Source organism: Plectropomus leopardus, chromosome 17 (genome assembly GCF_026936395.1).
Source record: "Plectropomus leopardus strain MGB_pleo_1.0 chromosome 17, ASM2693639v1, whole genome shotgun sequence".
Taxonomy (NCBI): Eukaryota; Metazoa; Chordata; class Actinopteri; order Perciformes; family Serranidae; genus Plectropomus; species Plectropomus leopardus.
The window spans coordinates 10017358-10035649 of record NC_142192.1 but is presented as its reverse complement, the minus strand read 5'-3'; the positions used below and the strand labels follow the sequence as shown (position 1 = coordinate 10035649).

The following is an 18292-nucleotide window of genomic DNA, read 5'->3' as shown; positions in this document are numbered from 1 at the left end:
CCATACCATACCACACTATACCATACCATACTATACCTATACTATACTATACTATACTATACTATACTGGGCAAGGCAAGTTTATTTATATTGCACCCTTCAGACACAAGGCAATTCAAAGCGCTTTACAGGGGCACTGAAATTCATGAGACGCAATACAGAAAGAAAACATTAAAATTGCATTCACACTTAACCAACACTAAATAAAAACACTTAAATAACACTGGTGATTTTAATCAACTCATCCTTCAACTCCAAAAATGTAGCAGGATCAAGGACAAATTAAATTTAATTTGATAAACTTTGTTTAAATATAACAAATAAATCTACCTTGTACCTTTTACCTCCAAGGACAACAGCAAGAGAAAAAAGTCACTGGAAAGCAACAGTGAACAATAATGTTTTAAGCCTTAATTTAAACAAGTTAAAGTTTCAGCAGACCTCAGGTGAGGAGCATAAGGACTAAAAGCTGCTTCACCATGATTAGTTTTGATCCTGGGAACACAGAGCTAACCCGTCCCACATGACCTGAGGGGTCTAGATGCATCATATCATACAAGTAAATCAGAAATGTATTTAGGCCCAGGACCATGTAATGCTTTATACATGAGTAACAGTATTATAAATCAATCCTTTGACTCACAGGAAGCCAGTGCAGAGATTCGAGCATTGGTGTACTGTACTATACCATACCATACCATACCATACCATACTATATTATCTTAATGTTATTCTGCCTTGCCACATCTTATATTATATCAGTCCTATATCTCTATTTTGCTCTTGAAATAAGTGAATGAACAATAAAATGTTACTTTTGATTTAATTAAATGAGGCATTTTGTTGGCCGTGGATTTTCTTAATTAAGGAGCAAATATTTAAAGTGTTATCAAACTTCTCATTTAACTATAACTTACATCTCTGCCTGAGTATTTTACTTAGGCAGAGTAAAGTGCTCTTCTAAAAATGCTTTCAGGTTAGACAATATTGTCAGAATCACCCTTAACTGCTTTCAAGCAAATATTTGTAAATGGCTTAATTATAGTAGTTACACTTTGAATTTACCTTTAAGGCCTGAAGTATTTTTCGAATGATGGATGTGTCTTTTTCAGGGCCAAACCTTTTTTTTTTTAGAAACTTCCCTCTTAAAAAAATGCTGTCAGGACATTCCTCTCCCACGAGCAGTCCTACAGAGAAACCACCCAAAACAATGATGCAGACAGAGAGGAAAACCACAAACTTGGCAAACAGCGATTTATGGTCACAGATGAATCAGAGTGCTGTCTTGTTAGCACTATGTAAGTTGTTGTAACGTGTTTGTAAAAAAAAAAAAAAGGAATCAAATTACAGGGAGGCGGGACTGCCTGGAATACAGTGTGGCACTTGGCCAACCACTTTCAGTCAGGCAGGCGGAGGCAGGGCCCACTGAGAGTAACACCATCAGTCTTTATGGTTTTGGATAAATTCACACTGAATTTTTGTCACAATGTTTTATTGAAAAAAAAAAAACATTTAAATGCTGCAATACTAGGAAATAGTATTCTAGAAGTGCATGTTTGGGTCAATTTCTGTAAATGAAATAATGTTTGTATATCTAAAAATTATTATCAAACTAAAGGAGATATAAACTCAATATGATACATATAGTCTTTGCTGTATTTCCCAGAAATCATGTGTTCAAAATCGCAAAAACTTAATATATGTGCATCAGAACAGTGCTGGAGGGATGCCGCTGCCAAACAGAAGACTCCAGGAAGTCGGGATCTTCCATTTGTTGGGTGTTTGGCTCTGAAATGTGAAGCAGGGAAAAAACATCATAAGAAACTTATGATCGCAAATCAAATTGTAGAACACAGCTATTTGTACTGAATCAAACTAAGCATGTTGTCCACTACCACAGAAGACTTTTCTTAGCGATTCTGATTTCATACAGTACAGGAAAGACGGCTCTGTAACCTCACGGTGTGTAAGGTTGTCACTTACAGGACCGTCCAGCAGATGAAGCCAGTCGTTGAGGTGGTTGACTAGAGTGAAGGCGTCTGGGATGTTGTCGCCTTCTGAACAGAAGAGCAGCAGCACGGCCAGCGGGATATCCTCTGCACAACTGAAAACGTGCAGCACACATGGTCAGACATATAAAAACAGCTGCTTTGTCTTGGTCATACTGAAGATATTCTGGAGTTTTTAAAGCACATTTGAAAGAATACTTTTGAACATAAATAACGCTCAATAAATACAACAGCACTACATCGTAAACTTCACATAAAAGAATCGTCCCAATTAAACGTCAAGTCCCTTTTATGAGCCCGCTGTGGCAACACATTTTGAGAATTAAAGGCCTGCAGAGGCCTGGTCTGACTGACATTCAGTTCATAATAATCATAATAATTTATTCAAAATATTATTATTATTATTATTATTATTATTTTTAAGGATTTTTTTTCAGGTCATGTCTTGCTTTTTTGTTTGTTTTGGGGCAAATTTTCAGGGAGTTTTCTTGTACTTGGGTCATTTCTTCTTTTGCTGCTCATTAACTTCTTACCATGTTTTTTGGAGGGAAAAAGGCCAATTTGCACAGGTTTCAAAGGGTTAAATGAATAATTTGATTGTATTTCCCATCTTTGCAGATAACCATTTTTTTGTGAAAGGAATTAAAAGACTGTCCCACATAGACATCTGTCCCAAATATAAGCCTGTTGTGATCAATTGCTTTAAGCAAATAACAGCTGGGTTGTGTTAAAAAAAAAAAAGAAAATGGTATACTTTTCCACTGTTTATGGCAGTTTCCCCAAAGTTTTCAAAATAGGCTAACATGCAACAATTTTACTTAGAAACAGGTCTGTTACAGAATGATCCAATATCTAAGACTCTGTCCTTAAAAAAAAAAACATACATGCAATCAGAGGTAATTGATCACTCTTGCACAACATCTGGAGTCTGTGAAAGCATGCAAGAAAAAAAAACGTTTTCTTCATAAATTCAAGGTAACACGTGATGAGCAACTGTTACACAAATGGTCATTTTGCAGGGCGAAGTAGCCCTTTAAGTTGACATCTAGTAGTAGACGCACACAATTGTTATGTGACATGACATAAAAGGTCAAATCACATAACCTGAGTGTGATGCTTCAGAGGCATTAGATGTTGGGATTCAGTGTTATTTTTTTGCGCCGTATGTTAGATATGTACAAAAAGGCAACGCATTCACCAAAGGACAAACTTTTTCATAATTATGACATGGTTACAGTCACCACACATTACATGCTTCTGGCTGCACACACACAGCGGGTGCACAGTTATGACTGCTTTTAATGAGTACATTTTATCAGAATGCTACATAACTAACTCAACATGCTGTTTGCTGCTGGAAATGATTAAGTATGGAAAACCATGAGTCGTGTCTCATAGACAGAGGGCAGTTACAAACTTTATATGCACTTCCTAACCTGATCATCAAAACGAGTCATCAGAACTTCTAAAATTAGCCTAACTTCTGAACCCTTTAAACCAGATCAGATTGGCTTGATTTCTTTCAAAACATGGTTAAAAGGCAATGAGCAACTTTGGAAGAAATGACCCAAAAATAAGCAAAAGCACAAGAAAATTACCGTAAAAGGGTGGAGGGGGTTGTAGTGTGCTTAAAACTGAACTGGGGGGGATTTTTTCCCAAGCTTATTAAAAAATCATTTTCTCAATCTACCAATTTCCTGTAATTTGCAGAACATTTCTTTCTTTTTTCCCATTTTCCCTGAGGGCTTAAAGGATTAACTAACAAATTACAATACAGACAAATAGTCCATGTCATTTCTTCCGTTGCGTTCTGTCAGCTCTCTCTCTGTACCTGTCTGTGTAGAGTCCTTTGGTTATCCCTCCTCCAGGGATGTAGAGGCGAGGCTCTGCGTTGGCGTCCGTCAGTCCTGGGAAGGCCGACACTCGCTCCATCTCCCTCCAGCCGAGCTCCTTCAGCGCATCGGCACTCACCTTCAGCATGGACGGAGTGACCAGGTACCTCAGAGGAGTGCTGACATGAACATATTTGTTAGTAAGAGATTTAGAGGCAAAGAAACAAAGCGGCGAACTGAATGGTTAATTACCCCTGCAGCTGCTGGTCGTCCCGCTGGTATGCGTGGCTGCTGGACAGAACTACAGTCCTGGAGAACCCGCTGGATTTGATCCAAGACACGAGCAGCTGACGGAACCTCTTGGATTTTTTCTGCAATTGAAACAAAATTGAAATTTGAAACCCCTTTCAAACTTTTTTGTGACTTTTCAAGGACCTATACTAAAATAATAATAATAAAAAATAATAAAAAAATCACAATGTAAAACATGAACAGAGCTATATTGTATACTTTACTTCAAATGTCAATTATTTTGTAAAAAATTAACAGCAACCTTTTCCAATCTAATTGGATACGTTTGTGACATCATTAGGGATGTGCGGTATTGGAATATTGAGAATAACTGATGTGCCAATATTTTTACAACTCATTTTGACAGATGGCTGTCGTCGATATTTTCAAGTTTTTCCACCAAATTGCTAAGAACATCAAGTTGCTCTTTTAGCAGCATTAACATATTACACCTATTCTAACTGTGATGGGTGGCAAATACGCATATAAAATACAACACTTTTCAAAATGTACACAATCATTGGGCAAAACAATAAAACTACTCTAACTTGAGTTACATGTAAAACAAGCCATATTTATTCTTATGTAAGAAATTATAATCAAAACTGTAAAATTCCTTCCACTTTAGCAGGCTTTGATGAGACAGTCCTGACAATAGCCGAAAACCAAATCTGACCTATTTCAATTATTTAAAGTCAATTATCAAGTGTCACCTCGCCGGCCTCTTATATCGCCATAAAAGACGTTCATTTTGGGCCGATGCTGAAGTTTCATTCTAAACACGTTATCTGCTGATATTATCGCGCATCTCCAGACATTATGTGGGTCATCCAAAAAAGGCTACTCTAACAACTGATTTCATCAAACACAAGAAAATTTCCTGACTTTCAACAAAACTTTCAACATTTTTTACAAATTCCATGACGTTAACAGGTCTTGAAAATAACATTGTGAAATTCAATTACTTTTCCAGGCTCTCCATGACCATGTGAAACCTGTACAAACACAGTAAAGCCATTTCCATTCTAGGTCCACAGTACACACGTCATGGGAGACAGTAAAGATGTAGTTAAAGCTCTCTTAAAATATATCTCAGATTAAAAAAATAGAAGGTAGGCCTCAAATATTTAAAAAAAAAAAACCACTAATTTGGATCATTAAAAAAACATAAGATTCAAGCCATGCTGAAGCAAAAAACTGTGGTTTTACCTGAATAATTGGCGCCCTGATTTGAAGAACTGCTATCTTCAGTTCTGCTGCTGTGTAAACTGAAGGTGAGAAAAAGTTGATGATTTAATTAGCAGCTGACAGGAGACACAGAGGCAACAAAGTATTAGTTTTTTAGCAGAATTTAATAGTTTAATATTAGTAATAAGTTTATTGGTATAACACTTTTCAAAAGCAGGGTTACAGAGTGCTGTTCATTCATGAAATAAAGCAAAGTAATGGAAGACATGGGGAAAGGAGAAATGATCACCTAGGAAAGCAAGTAATTACAGGGCCAACTACAAATATAATTAAAAAGAAAAAATCGATTATGTTTTTGTTTTTGTGCAAAAGCACTTTGTATCAAGCACTCTGATTGGCTGTTAAACACTACAGAAAACAGTCATAATCAAAACAAACAGACAAAAAAACCTAGGTAAATAATAATAAAAAGCGGAATCGAAATTAAGAACTTAAAGCAGCTTTATACATGTGTGTTTTTTGAGCTGTGACAAGCAGCTCAGCACGTCTGATCTTGTCAGGCAGGAGGTCTCAAGTCGGAGGACTCGAACAGCAAATGCTTGGTTGCCTTTTGTTTTTATCCGTGACTTTGAACCAGATGACTGGGGTTACAAAGTGGCTCGAACAGGCCCTCGGTGCCTGTTTAATAAAAAACTAACTACACAGGTGAAATGTGCACACTGACTGAGACGCTACCTTCTGCAGAGGTGTGCAGCTCCTCAGCGTCTTCTTTGCAGGTGGCGTACGGGTTGTTTCCAGTCATCGGGATGAGACAGTCTGTGTGTATGAAGCCCACTCTGCTCATGTTGAGAGTAGACACGATGAGGTCCACAGCCAGCTGACCCACATTACCAACAGCCACCGCTGGCTGCAGGGAGAATAAACAACAACACATCAGAGTACAGTTTATTCTCAAGCAGGTTTTCACATGCCAGGAATTTACCCTGGTGTATTGGTCAACAGACAACAAACATAAACTGAACAAATACTTAAATTCAAAACTTTGGTTTATGCTCCATTTTTTTATAAGTCTGTGTTAAAAATCTTAGACTTTGTACAGGCACACAATAGATATATTTCTCTTTTAAATCTTAGTCACAAATTAGTTAAAATCCATGTAAGTGAGAACTTCTCTTTTTAGAACATAATCCATCCACCTGACAGGTGTGGCAAATCAAGATGGTGATGAAACAGCATCATTACGACACGGGTTTGCCTTGGGACGGTCACAATAAAGGACACTCTAAAAACTCTGCACAGTTTTATCGCACAATGCCACAGATGTTTCACATTTTGACTGAGTGTGTCATTGGCATGCAGACTGCAGGAATGTCCACCAGAGCTGTTGCAAACAAACTGAATGTCCATTTCATCATAATAAGACGTCTACAATGTCATTTCCCTGAATTTGGCTGAATTTTACACCCAGTCAGCCTCACAACCACAACCTGCTGCCAAGTCAAGACCCTGGGGAGGATGACGCGCATGCAGATGAGCTTTCCTGGTAAGTTTCTTACAGTTTTTGCACAAATTATATGATGTTTAAACAAATTATTGCATCTGCTGTTCCGGTGGCTGGTTTCAGACGATCTTGCAGGTAAAGACCATGGATGGCAGTGGATGGCAGTGAAATGAACAGTTAGTTCATTCCTGCAGTCAGCATGCCAATGACACACACCCTAAAACTTGAGACGTCTGTAGCATGTGTGATCAAACTGCATGTTTTAGAGATTCTGTTTATTGTGACCAGACCAAGGCACACCTGTGCAGCAGTGACGCTATTTAATCAGCATCTTGATTTGCTGCGCCCGTCAGTTAGATGGATTATGTCGCACAAGGAGAGGTGCTCACTGACAAGGATTTCAACAAAACTGCAACCAAAATTTGAGAGACATGTCTATGGACTGCATGAAAAACATCTTAGATCTTTAACCTAAACCTGCGACAAAAGTGCTGCATTTATATTTTTGTTCAGTACAAATTTTAAATAGAAACAAACACAAAAGTTTATCTATCTGTCTATCTATATACATATATAGTACAATAATGATAATATGTATTGAGTAATAATAATTATAGCACAAAATATGTACTATCAATGAAGTGTAATTAGCAACTATTTTGATCAAATGCTTCAGTCTTCTCTGTGCAAAAAAAACAAAAAAAAATGTCATGGCTATAGCTTCTCATTTGTATTATTTGTTGTCTTTACTTGTCTACTGAGCTCTTGGTGACGGACATTTGCAGTTATTTCTGACACGAACCAAACTAATAATCTAATAGTTGAAAAAAATAATATCAGCCCATAATGTAAATAATAATTAGTTGCAGTCCCACATAAAATTGTTAAAGGGTAACACATGAATGTAAATGCATGAGTGTTAATGATCTAACATTTGATATTATAAGTACCGAGGTGCTTAAGTGCCGTTTCTCCGCATTGCGTAGTTTTTTTTTTGTTTGTTTGTTTTTAATCTTCACACTTTCACTTTTACTGTGCAGGGCTTTCATTGGTACTTTTACTTTGAAAAGGGGTCTAAAACAGGACTTCCGGTGAGCGGCGGTAGAGATGGCAGCGTATCCTTTTCACGAAGGAAATGATACTCAAGAAAGCATGGCAGAAGCCGATAAAAATAGACGGCAAGCCTATATTTTTCGACCACGACTATGCAAACGAGGTGGTACAAAAACGCAAAGCATATGCAGAAATAAAAAAAGGTGCTAAAAGAAAAGGGGATCAAGTTCCAGACTCCGCTGACTAGGATTAAAATACATTGGTCAGACGGCCCTAAAATCTACAGCAGTGCACAGGAGGCAGCGAGAGAGATGGAGAAGCGTGGAATCGTCGTTCAGTGAGAGACAACGAGGAGGAGAACCGGATTCAAGGAGAACCGGATTCAAGGAGCCTCCATTGAGAAGATGGAAGAGTTAAATATAGAGAACTGTCATGTGCAGAGTATGATTGCTAATAGAAATATCTTCAAACAAAAAGAAGGAAAGCTGGATCCAATCACCAAATTCACCTTGGAGATTTGGTTCAAAGTAGTAAGGAAGTACAGATTGGAAAATGAGATAAAAGTTTTGAATTGGATGGCCTATGACACTAATTTCAAGCCAGGGACTCTGAACCAGAAATTTAAACAATGGGCAAATACGGGCCTAAATATATTAGACACAGTAATTGAAAAAAGAGAAATCAAAAGCTTAGGGAATATGGATTAGAGCATCATCATACTTGGGAAACGTAACTCGAGAAAGCATCCAAGACAAAGACTGGTATCTGATCAAGATTTTACTGGCGGCTTCAAAAAAAGCCATCACAAGGAAATGGCATAAAGAAGACCCCCCTACTCGGAAGAAGTGGATGGAAATCATTGATGAGATACACGTTATGGAGAAACTCACGCATATTATAAAACTGCAACAATCATTATGCGAAAGCAGATGGGAAAAATGCACTGTCTACAAAAAACATCATAAAGACTGAAAGTGATTTCACTGACACTATGTTCTATATGTATAGTGTTGTTTAAATGAGAAAATCAATAAAATATGAGTTAGAAAAAAAAGAAAAGGGGTCTAAATACTTCCTGCACCAATGCCAATCTAGATATCTTCTTCTTTTTTTAATCTCAGTACCTGGACTTGGCTGGTATTGCTAGAAAACTTGCTGAAGCGCTTACTCATTAGTAATAACCACAGACTATGATAATAAAAAGACATTTTAAAAGACAGACGAATATTTTTGTGTCAAACTCCAGATGCGTCACTCACCACGACGAGGGTGAAATCTTTGAAGGAGGGTGGGGAGTTTTGTGAAGACATAAACATGGTGCCGTTTAGCTGGCAGACACGCGGGGTCAAACAGGCTAAAAATAAGAGATATAAATCAAATATTTTATCTAAAATAATATTCTCCCGGCAGTTTTCACTTCTGTTTTCATGCCTGCTTGTGAGGACCTTCTGGCTCTGACGCGCGTCGATTATTGATGATTCAGCGGCTGCAGCACCTGCTGTAAAATGCCTTTTTAAAAATATGTATGCGAAGGTAAATTTCGGGAAAAATGTTTAGTAAACGTTTGTGCCGGCTGTCTAGATCTGTGTTTATCCGTCTTTATTTCCCTGTTAGGATATAAATGTGAAGTAGTGTTTGAGGAGTTTATTTTGATCAGGCACTTTGATGGCCACACTGCAACTCCGCAAAGATTTCGCACGTAGTAAAGATCGACAATTCATTTCCAGTGCCACTAAACTACTACTTCCATTACAAATATCATTTGAAATTAAAGTAATTTTCACACAAGGTAATCACAATATATAGATATTAAGGGGAGTACAGTATGCTTTAAAAAGTAATTTAAATGTAATTGTATAATATGTCAAAAAAGTCAGTTTCTGCAATTTTCCTGTGGAACCTGCAATCATATGCTAAGTTCCTAAAATGTCAATCGGTCATCAAAACTTTGAAAACCCCTAATCCAAAATTTTTGTTTCAAAATGCTTCAAAATGATCAGTTAAGCTGAAAAGTTTAAAAAAAAAAAAAAAAAAATCCTGTTCCCCACCTGGAGGGTTGAGTCAGAGGAGTTGTAGATTGATAAAGTCCTCCACAGTGTTAAAAAATTGATTGCCCTGTCATAAAAAATATATACAAAAAGACTGATGAGAGAAAATCAACATTGAGGTGATAGTGTATACTATGATATTACCAGAACATTTATTCCTTCTGCAAATGATCAGCAAAAGACTATGAAACACTGGCGCAACATGCATAACCTTGCATAAAATGTGCATTAAGTGTGACTTAAATTGAGCAAATCCCCTGCCAGTGGGAATGCACCGAGGTAGAAATTACTATAACACAAGTCTAGTGACAACAATATGGATACAACTATATGATAAAAGACATGTGACTTAAAATGTTAAAATGCATATAAAATGTTTTTTTTTAAATGACAGCAAGAGAATGGACTAGTTTTAAAGAGAAGACTGCGAGGTACAAAATTTGAGGTAGCTTTATTTGTTTAAGTTAGTGCAACAGTATATTAAGTTTGTATTTTAATGCAACATACAAAGATGTAAAGTTACATTAAATGTTAAAATCATTCTGTAATTTCATATCCAACTATTTTTGTAATAAAAAACATTTCAACCTTTATTTATTGCCAATCCAAAACATCGTGTTGCACAACAAAATGCATTTGATGCATTAGTTATCTTATTGTAACAGTAATGAACGTGTTAATGACAGTTACTGGTGCAGATTCTTAGACAGAACAATCTAAAAGGTTAATTCATCACACAATTGGAAAGCACTCCTAACTGCAGACGGATGAGGTCACCGTAACTAAAGTCATTTTGGTTTGACTTCATTGGGGATAGATTGGCCGTTCACTGCAGCCACGGCGTTTTCTACCATCCTCTCCACCATCTTTCTTATTGTGGTGTAAGTGTCGGTGCCAGTGTGGGGGGTGATCACCACATTAGGAAGACCAAGGAGAGGATGATCCCTGCACAAGATGAAGAAGAGGAGTTGGCTGAGTGTTGATGAAAGATAACTTCTGTTTTTTTAAACTATTGTTAGAGAGCTGTCAGCTGAAAACTTTGATGTAAAGAGAAAAAAAAACAAAAAACAACGAGCTAAAACATACTAAAAACATCACAGAACTGTACAGAGCTGTAAGGAAATAATTGTCTAAGTCTTTATAACTACATGTGGCATCTTTCACATTATAACAAGTCATTTGATCCATACAAAACACTGCCACTGGTGCAGCTTTAAAGACAAATAGATAATAATTTAATAGAAATACAAAAAGCAGCCTTGACCCCAAAAGAAACACATTTGTATCTTTTTTTTAAAAGACTAAATGACACTGATTTTGATCATATTATCTTTGAAACCTGAGCAGATTGGCTTGATTTTTTTGTATAACTATGTAACCATGGAAAGAACATGAAAAGAAAAATGAGCAACTTAACAAGAAATTAGCAACCTTCATAATTTTAGAGAAATCACTCACTTGCTCTGAAGAATAACAAAATAAAAAGGCTCACATAACATTGCATGGGTGAAAACATTAACTCAAGCCAGATGATGGACAATACGTAATGAACAGTACAGTTACAGACAAGATAATGTGCAGAAATTATAAGAGATGAAATAAGTGAAGAAAATTTAAAAATAGCAATAATAAAAGAAATAATGATAACATTGAATAAAAATATAGTTTTCTTGACATTTTAACCTTGTTATTTGAGAGCTTTCTAATTATTCTTGCTTTCCCCTTTTAAAGCCATTTTTCAGGCCATTTTCTTTCTTGTCAAGGTTTACATGCTTGTGAAAGGCACCTGAACACAGCAGAAGAAAACTGACTTTCAGGCTTCAAAGGGTTACAGTGCCAGTTCAGTCTCCTCATTTTCCCTTCCCCCCTCGTCCTCTCTCACTCTCCTGCTCACAGCACACCTGATCACCATCTGCAATCAGCACACCAGGACCCAATCAAACCCGCTCGTCTCCACTGCTAATACTCTGCGTCAAGCTCCAGTTCTAACAGCACTGTTGCTCCTACACTGTTTCGATCGCCTGTTTGCCAGAAAATCTAGATTGCTTGTTTTTTTGCCTGCCTGAGACTTACACCTGCCTCACCAAGAGAGGCGCTCTCATTCTCAGATTTTTCCCCTTCAGCCCAAACCCTCCACCTCTTGACAACACCCCAACCCCCTCTGCCGAAACCCCTGCTCACCTCCCCAAAACCCTCCTGTCATTCCCTTTAACATAAACCTTTTGAAAACTGAGCATGCTGTTTTGATTTCTTTCAAGATCACTGGAGGAGGAGCAGCTTAAAAAGAAATGACCCAACAGGGTCAACATGGGAATAACCTGCTTTCATCACTACAATCAGCATCTACATGATCATTTTTTTAAAAAGGGCTCTAATTTGCAAAGACTCAATGCTTTATTGATTAATTTGTAAAGCATCTCAGTTTGTAAATACAAACTTTTTTGTCATTTGCACATTTTTATCAACTTAGGAACTGTTTAGTCTTTAAATTTTGATCACCTATGCAATATTTTATATTATCTTTTTATTTTTATTAATGATTATGGTTATTTGAAAGGGGAGGTATCTCTATGTGCTACTTTTAGTGTCTAACTTCTGCACCATGTTTAAACTTTTTGATTTTTTTTCCCTGGCTTTTTTATATCTATTGATGTGCAAACAAATAAAACTAAACTAAAATTATAAGTTACAAACCTATTACCTAAAAATAAGAAAAGAAAGACAAAAGTAAAAAAAAACAAACAAACAAAGAAAAATGATCTCAAGAAACTGCTATGATTATTTTTTTTGGAACATAATCTAAATATATAATTAATATAATAACATCATTATTAATATACTTTTTCAGACAATTTAAAATAATTTCATTTTCCCTTTTGCCCCAGTTTGTGGGACATTTCTTGCCAAGTTGCTCATTGCCTTTTTTCCGTGTTATTTTTATTTAAAAAAGTTAAAATAATCTCACCATTTTTTCTCAGGTTTTAAAGGTTTAAATATTTGTGAAAGGCATCTGAAAGAAGCACAAGGAAGGGATGTTATTCCAGCTTTCAAAGGATTAAAGAGTGTAGTGTGGCGAGACCTTGGTAATGGTTCAGGGTCGGTCACGTCCAATGCCGCCGCACGAATTGTCCCCGACTGCAGAGCTTTGACTAAAGCATCTTGGTCCACAACCCGACCTGAGGCATGAAAAGTCAAAAATTAAACATCAATGTTTCAGAATGACTTTGCGGTAACTTTTGTAATTCTTTAACTGAGATAATTAAAGTCGAGGAAACATGTTCTCCTCACCTCTGCTGATGTTGACCAGCGTTGCCGTGGGTTTCATGAGGGCCAGCTCTCTGTGGCTAATCAGTCCTGTGGTTTCAGGGGTCAGGTTGACCGCCAGCACAACAAAGTCTGACTCTTTCAGCAGGTCGTCCATGTTCTCACGGTAACTCGCCCCAACCGCCTGCTCATCCTCAACGCTCCTGGGTAGCACAGAGAAAAGCAGAAGCTGAGCACTGAAATTGCCTCATTAACTGATTGTTTTAAATATCTAGTTATGATGTTAAAGAGGCTCATCACACTGATCACACATTACTTACTGCCGTGTTCTCTCAGATTTGTAAAAACCCAAATTATGAGAAAAATATAACTACCAAACCTTTACCTCCTGTTCCTGTTGTGATACAGGATCTTCATGTCAAATCCTTTGCCTCTTTGAGCGATTTTGAGGCCAATGTGTCCCATTCCAATAATCCCCAGAGTCGACCCTGTGACTTCAGCTCCCATCGGGCATTGTGACTGGTCAGTGATGTTGGAGATAACAGCTATTTGGTGCCCTATGCAAAAGAGAAATTTCCTCTGAAAAACTGAAGGTTTTATTATTTGTTTCCTTTTTAAGGCCACTGCCACATTGAGGAGTGTCATTTTTTATGATCAGATATTTTGATTATTTTCATCATTATTTTAACAAAAATTGAAAACATGACTAAAAAGTGCAACAAACAACCTGGTCATATATATTTTTTAAAAGACAGATGAAAAAGAGAGACAGAGAGAAAAATATTTTAAAAATAATTAGTAAAAATATATAAACAATAATTTTCTAAATTTATTATAATTGTAGATTTAAAGTAAATTACATTTACAATTTTAGCAGTTTTTTCAAGCCTTTTTCTGTGGGCTTCTCTGTTTGTTTGGTTTTTTTTAAATCTATATTTCTTTTTTTTCTGTGCTAATTTTCAGATGATTTTCTTCTAACGTTTTACTAATTCCTTGCTAATTTGGGGTAATTTCTTGTGAAGTTTCTCATTACCTCAAAAGTTATTAAAAGAAATAAAGCCAAATCACTCAGGTTTCAAAAAGGGTTTACATAATAACATTTCTTTCAAAGATTCAGCAGTATTTCAGAAGGCATTTCATGTTTTCTTATTAGCGCCATATATTCAAACTGTTGAAACTCCATGTATATTACATCTAAAAAGGAGATGGTTTACAGCAAGTTTTAATCATTTTCTTGGCGGCGGTCGGTCGCACTAAAATTACGTGCTTTTGGAGTTTGGAAAGGTTAAGAATTGAAAACTTATTTAGAGTCAACACACTAATAGTAACGGGCACTGTTTCATGTATCAAAATAGGCTGAAGATTGTTCTTTAAAATGTTATACATCCCCTTGTTTTGCCATCAGCAACAAACACTGAGCAAATTACATTTTAGTTTTGGTCAGACTTGCTCTCAAATCAGTGTAAAAACCCGTAAGTCCTGATTTTGTAATTGTAAGGATTCAGTTAACCTTTGACCTTGAGAGTCTTACAATAAATGCTGTCATTTGGATTTTAAAGCCCTTTAAAAAATTTTTGGTCCTAACTCACCTTTAACGATGTTGCGTGCTGATGCCAGAAGCAGACCCATCGCCATATCTGCAGTGGCGTTGCTCACCACACCGGGTGTGTTGGTAACTTTCACTCCCAGACTGGATATGTACGGCACATCCAGGTGGTCGACGCCCACTCCACCGTTGGCGATCACCTTCAACGAGGGAAGCAAACTGAGCAGCGAAGGCTTGGCTGCAGGGAGGGCACACCACATTAATATGGCCTGGATTTTCGGACCATGCAGATGAGGGTTTTGAAGCAATTCTTTATGGCACATGATTTGGAAGTGTTGTTTCAATATGTCGACGAACTCTTTAAAATGACCTTGTTCCTCCACATTTGAAATCAGGGCCCATGGCTTACTGTCGTCCATTGCCTGAAGGGACAAAACACAAGTTAGAACACAGACGGGCAACACTTGTTTCATCTAATATCTCTAAAAGAGGGGACAAAGGTGTAGTATTGTGTGTGAAACTGCCCTGGGCCCCCGCACCCTCATTAGCCAGAAGGCTTTATTTTATTGTTAGCACTAAAACATATTGTAAGCTAAGAAAAGAGGCCTTTAAAGGTCGCATATTGTAAAAATTCAGATTTCCACACCAATTTTTATTTTGAAGCAGATATAGGTGCTATATAAATACTGTGAAAGTATCAAAAAATACTCAGTCCACAGAGAAATGCACACTGCCCTTATACAGAAACTTTTGTCTTTAATAGAGCCGTCAGGACTTCTATGAATTTGTGATGTCACAACTATACTACCTGAAGGGAAAAAGTGCAATGTGGTTTTATTCTAATTTTAATATTCTCTATCCATTTGTTTATCTGTGTGTTTGTTTGTGTTAAGTAATAAAATACTGGGAACCTAAATTTACCTTGGGATTAGTTAAGTAGCCTATCTATCATTGATCCATCGAGCCAGTAAGAGATTCCTGTTAAGAGCTGTAATCTGCCTGATTGTAGCTGATTGGGACTAAAAGACTGAAAAGTATGCTCATGACAGCTATTTTTGCTTTGTTTATGTGTTTGTATGATATAATCATCACAACGGGTTTATTCATGTATTTAACATTACTAGACTGAGTGTAGGGAGCTAATTGAAAGTTGTGATGAAAAACAGTTTAATGCTACAGTGCATCTCTGTTTAGTAACATAAGGTATAATGCCCCACAAGGTGTCCATTATCAGTTTTTAATGGACACCCTGCAGCCAGTCACAATCAAGTATTCACCCACATCATGGTTTTAGGGTTGTTAAATATATATATATATGTGTGTGTGTGTGTGTATGTGTGTGTGTGTGTGTGTGTGTGTGTGTGTGTTTTCTAACATCTGGTACAAATAAATCTCTGATTTTACTTTGCTGGCACTGAAGTTTGACATTTTGGGGAATATACGTTTGCTTTCTGGCATTACATTGTAACGTTAAATGGGACACTGTGTCAGACTGAGCAGTTGCTAGGCAACCAGCTGTGATTCCAGGAAGTTACTGCTTTGGCTGTTCCCCTATTTTATTAAGCTAACTTTAACTAACCAGCTAACCAGCTTCATATTTACCTTACAGACTACAGGCTACAGTGCTACGACAGAGGACAATACATACAAAGTCACACCGTTGCTTCACTCATGATTATTGATTACTCAAAATTAGAACCTGTTACGTTAGTTTTCATCATAACCTACATGCCTGTGGTTACTCATTAAAAACACATATTAATAGATTGTTATTAAAAATAAACAGTGATACATTCTCAGGTCACATATGAATAATGAGAAATTCAGTAGGAATTTTAAGACATTTAAAACATATTGGGCAAAGACAAGATGGCACTCACAAGTGAGCTCCTCTGTACCCGTTTATAGTTTCGTCTACTTGAACCAGGAAGAGCTACTACGTGGATGTGGTGGATTTCAAAATAAGAGCATTTTACTCTGCACGCCCACTATTACTACTATTATTGACTCTTAAATGATTCTGTCTGGTATTATTACAACTGAAATATAATAATAACACAACTACTACTACTACTACTACCGCGACTTACCACTACTATAGATAGATAGATTAAAAAAAATAATAATAATTTTCAGACTTTAAAAATAATCTAGGCCACAGACATTTTTTTAAAATTTATATATGCAGCCAAACTCATTTAAAACTGCTTTTTTGGAGGGAGAAACATTATATTCAGTATGGAGGACACACAAATATTTGATTATACAATTTTAACATGAGTCATTGTTGGTTTTTACAATTAAGATTTATATTAACTGACATTAATATTGTGGCAGGCTAGAACTTTCACTTAGAATAATTCAATAAGCCTAAAAGCCAATACGCTTAACACAATACTTACAGTTTATTTGCTCCTCATACTGACAGAAATAAAAACAGATGAACTGGGAACAGTATCATGGCTCTTACGACAAGTGCGCCTGCACCATATAGAAGCAGGATTTTTGGTTCACTCCCTGGTTGCAAATTAACATCATTAAGATGATTTTCTCAGACTTTAGAAAGCTCCATTCAGAGCCACAGAGGACCTGATGCAACTGTTTTCACTTGCTGCATCATACTTTTCACGCTAAATAAACTGATCACTATTGGTGGATTGTTCCTGTAAGTTGTGGTTGCACTGAACTAGTCCAGTTGAATTGAATAACTGCACCCAACCCTATCGTCATACCCCAACTAAAGTTCGTATTCTGAATATTCCCCCAAAATGTGCACTATAAACCCAAGGAAATTCACAACTGCTAAATGCTGTATTTTGCAAATACCTTTTGGTGTTGCAGTTGGCATACAGCTCTGTGCAGGTTTCTCACTTTAAGAAACCAGAACGCTTGTGCTGGACCCCACAGTCTCCTCACACACTGGACATAGCACATAATTTGCATTCCAGCTGCCAAGTTAACACTGTCAAAAAATATGTTTCACAGAAAATACATGCTTATATAAATGAAAATGATTCAATCAATTGTTACTGCTGGTTTGATGTGTAAATAATCCTCAAGAGATTCAACATAAAACAGAGGGAATCAAAGTGTTTTCTAGCCCATATGTGTCATATATGCAAAAAGGTGCATGCAGTCAAAGTCCACAGGTCATATTGCTATAAATGATTAACTCATTGGTTGACCAAACAATCCCAAATAAGCGTATGCCAGCTCAGAGAGAAAATGTATCAAATAATCCAAAAATATTTAATGCATGTCATAGTGGAATGATTTATAAATGGCATCAAAATGTAATTTCAGTCCATGTTAGTTAAGTTCTTACCTTCAGCCGGAGCTTGAGGAGTTTTCCTAAAACCTGCTGTTTCCTGAGGGTGAGGAGGTAGGGGTAGAGAAAGCCATCTAGCCAGTCTGTCAGACTATCTAACCTCCCATTTGATAAATATTAAACAGATGAAATTTGAGAAGCTGACAGTACAGACAGTTGTCTGCACATGATTGCATAGAGAGGAGACAAAGGGAAATTTTCATTTAGTGTGACCAGTGAGTGGGCAGGCAGA

The 18292-nt window shown here is 36.8% G+C and overlaps 2 protein-coding genes across 5 annotated transcripts; both read right to left on the bottom strand.

The window, feature by feature from the left end:
- Window positions 1-1635: 1635 nt before the first annotated feature.
- On the bottom strand, window positions 1636-9352 carry psmg2 (proteasome (prosome, macropain) assembly chaperone 2). The gene is made up of 7 exons (XM_042506253.2): window positions 9134-9352; window positions 6056-6227; window positions 5342-5400; window positions 4094-4212; window positions 3841-4020; window positions 1984-2104; window positions 1636-1788 (listed from the first exon to the last, which is right to left on the bottom strand). The coding sequence occupies exons 1-7, from the start codon at window positions 9188-9190 to the stop codon at window positions 1708-1710; spliced, it is 789 nt and encodes a 262-aa protein (XP_042362187.2). The 5' UTR covers window positions 9191-9352; the 3' UTR covers window positions 1636-1707.
- A 1004-nt stretch (window positions 9353-10356) lies between these two features.
- Window positions 10357-18274, bottom strand: LOC121957899 (uncharacterized). Of its 4 annotated transcripts, none has more exons than XM_088090360.1 (7): window positions 18058-18274; window positions 17559-17694; window positions 14776-15154; window positions 13572-13743; window positions 13211-13389; window positions 12888-13098; window positions 10357-10867 (listed from the first exon to the last, which is right to left on the bottom strand). In XM_088090360.1, the coding sequence occupies exons 2-7, from the start codon at window positions 17673-17675 to the stop codon at window positions 10711-10713; spliced, it is 1215 nt and encodes a 404-aa protein (XP_087946486.1). In that variant the 5' UTR covers window positions 17676-17694; window positions 18058-18274; the 3' UTR covers window positions 10357-10710. The 4 variants fall into 4 exon arrangements, with proteins under 4 accessions (XP_087946486.1, XP_087946487.1, XP_087946488.1 ...); XM_088090361.1 differs by having other exon boundaries at window positions 13002-13098; window positions 18058-18268; XM_088090362.1 differs by lacking the exon at window positions 17559-17694.
- Window positions 18275-18292: the final 18 nt, after the last annotated feature.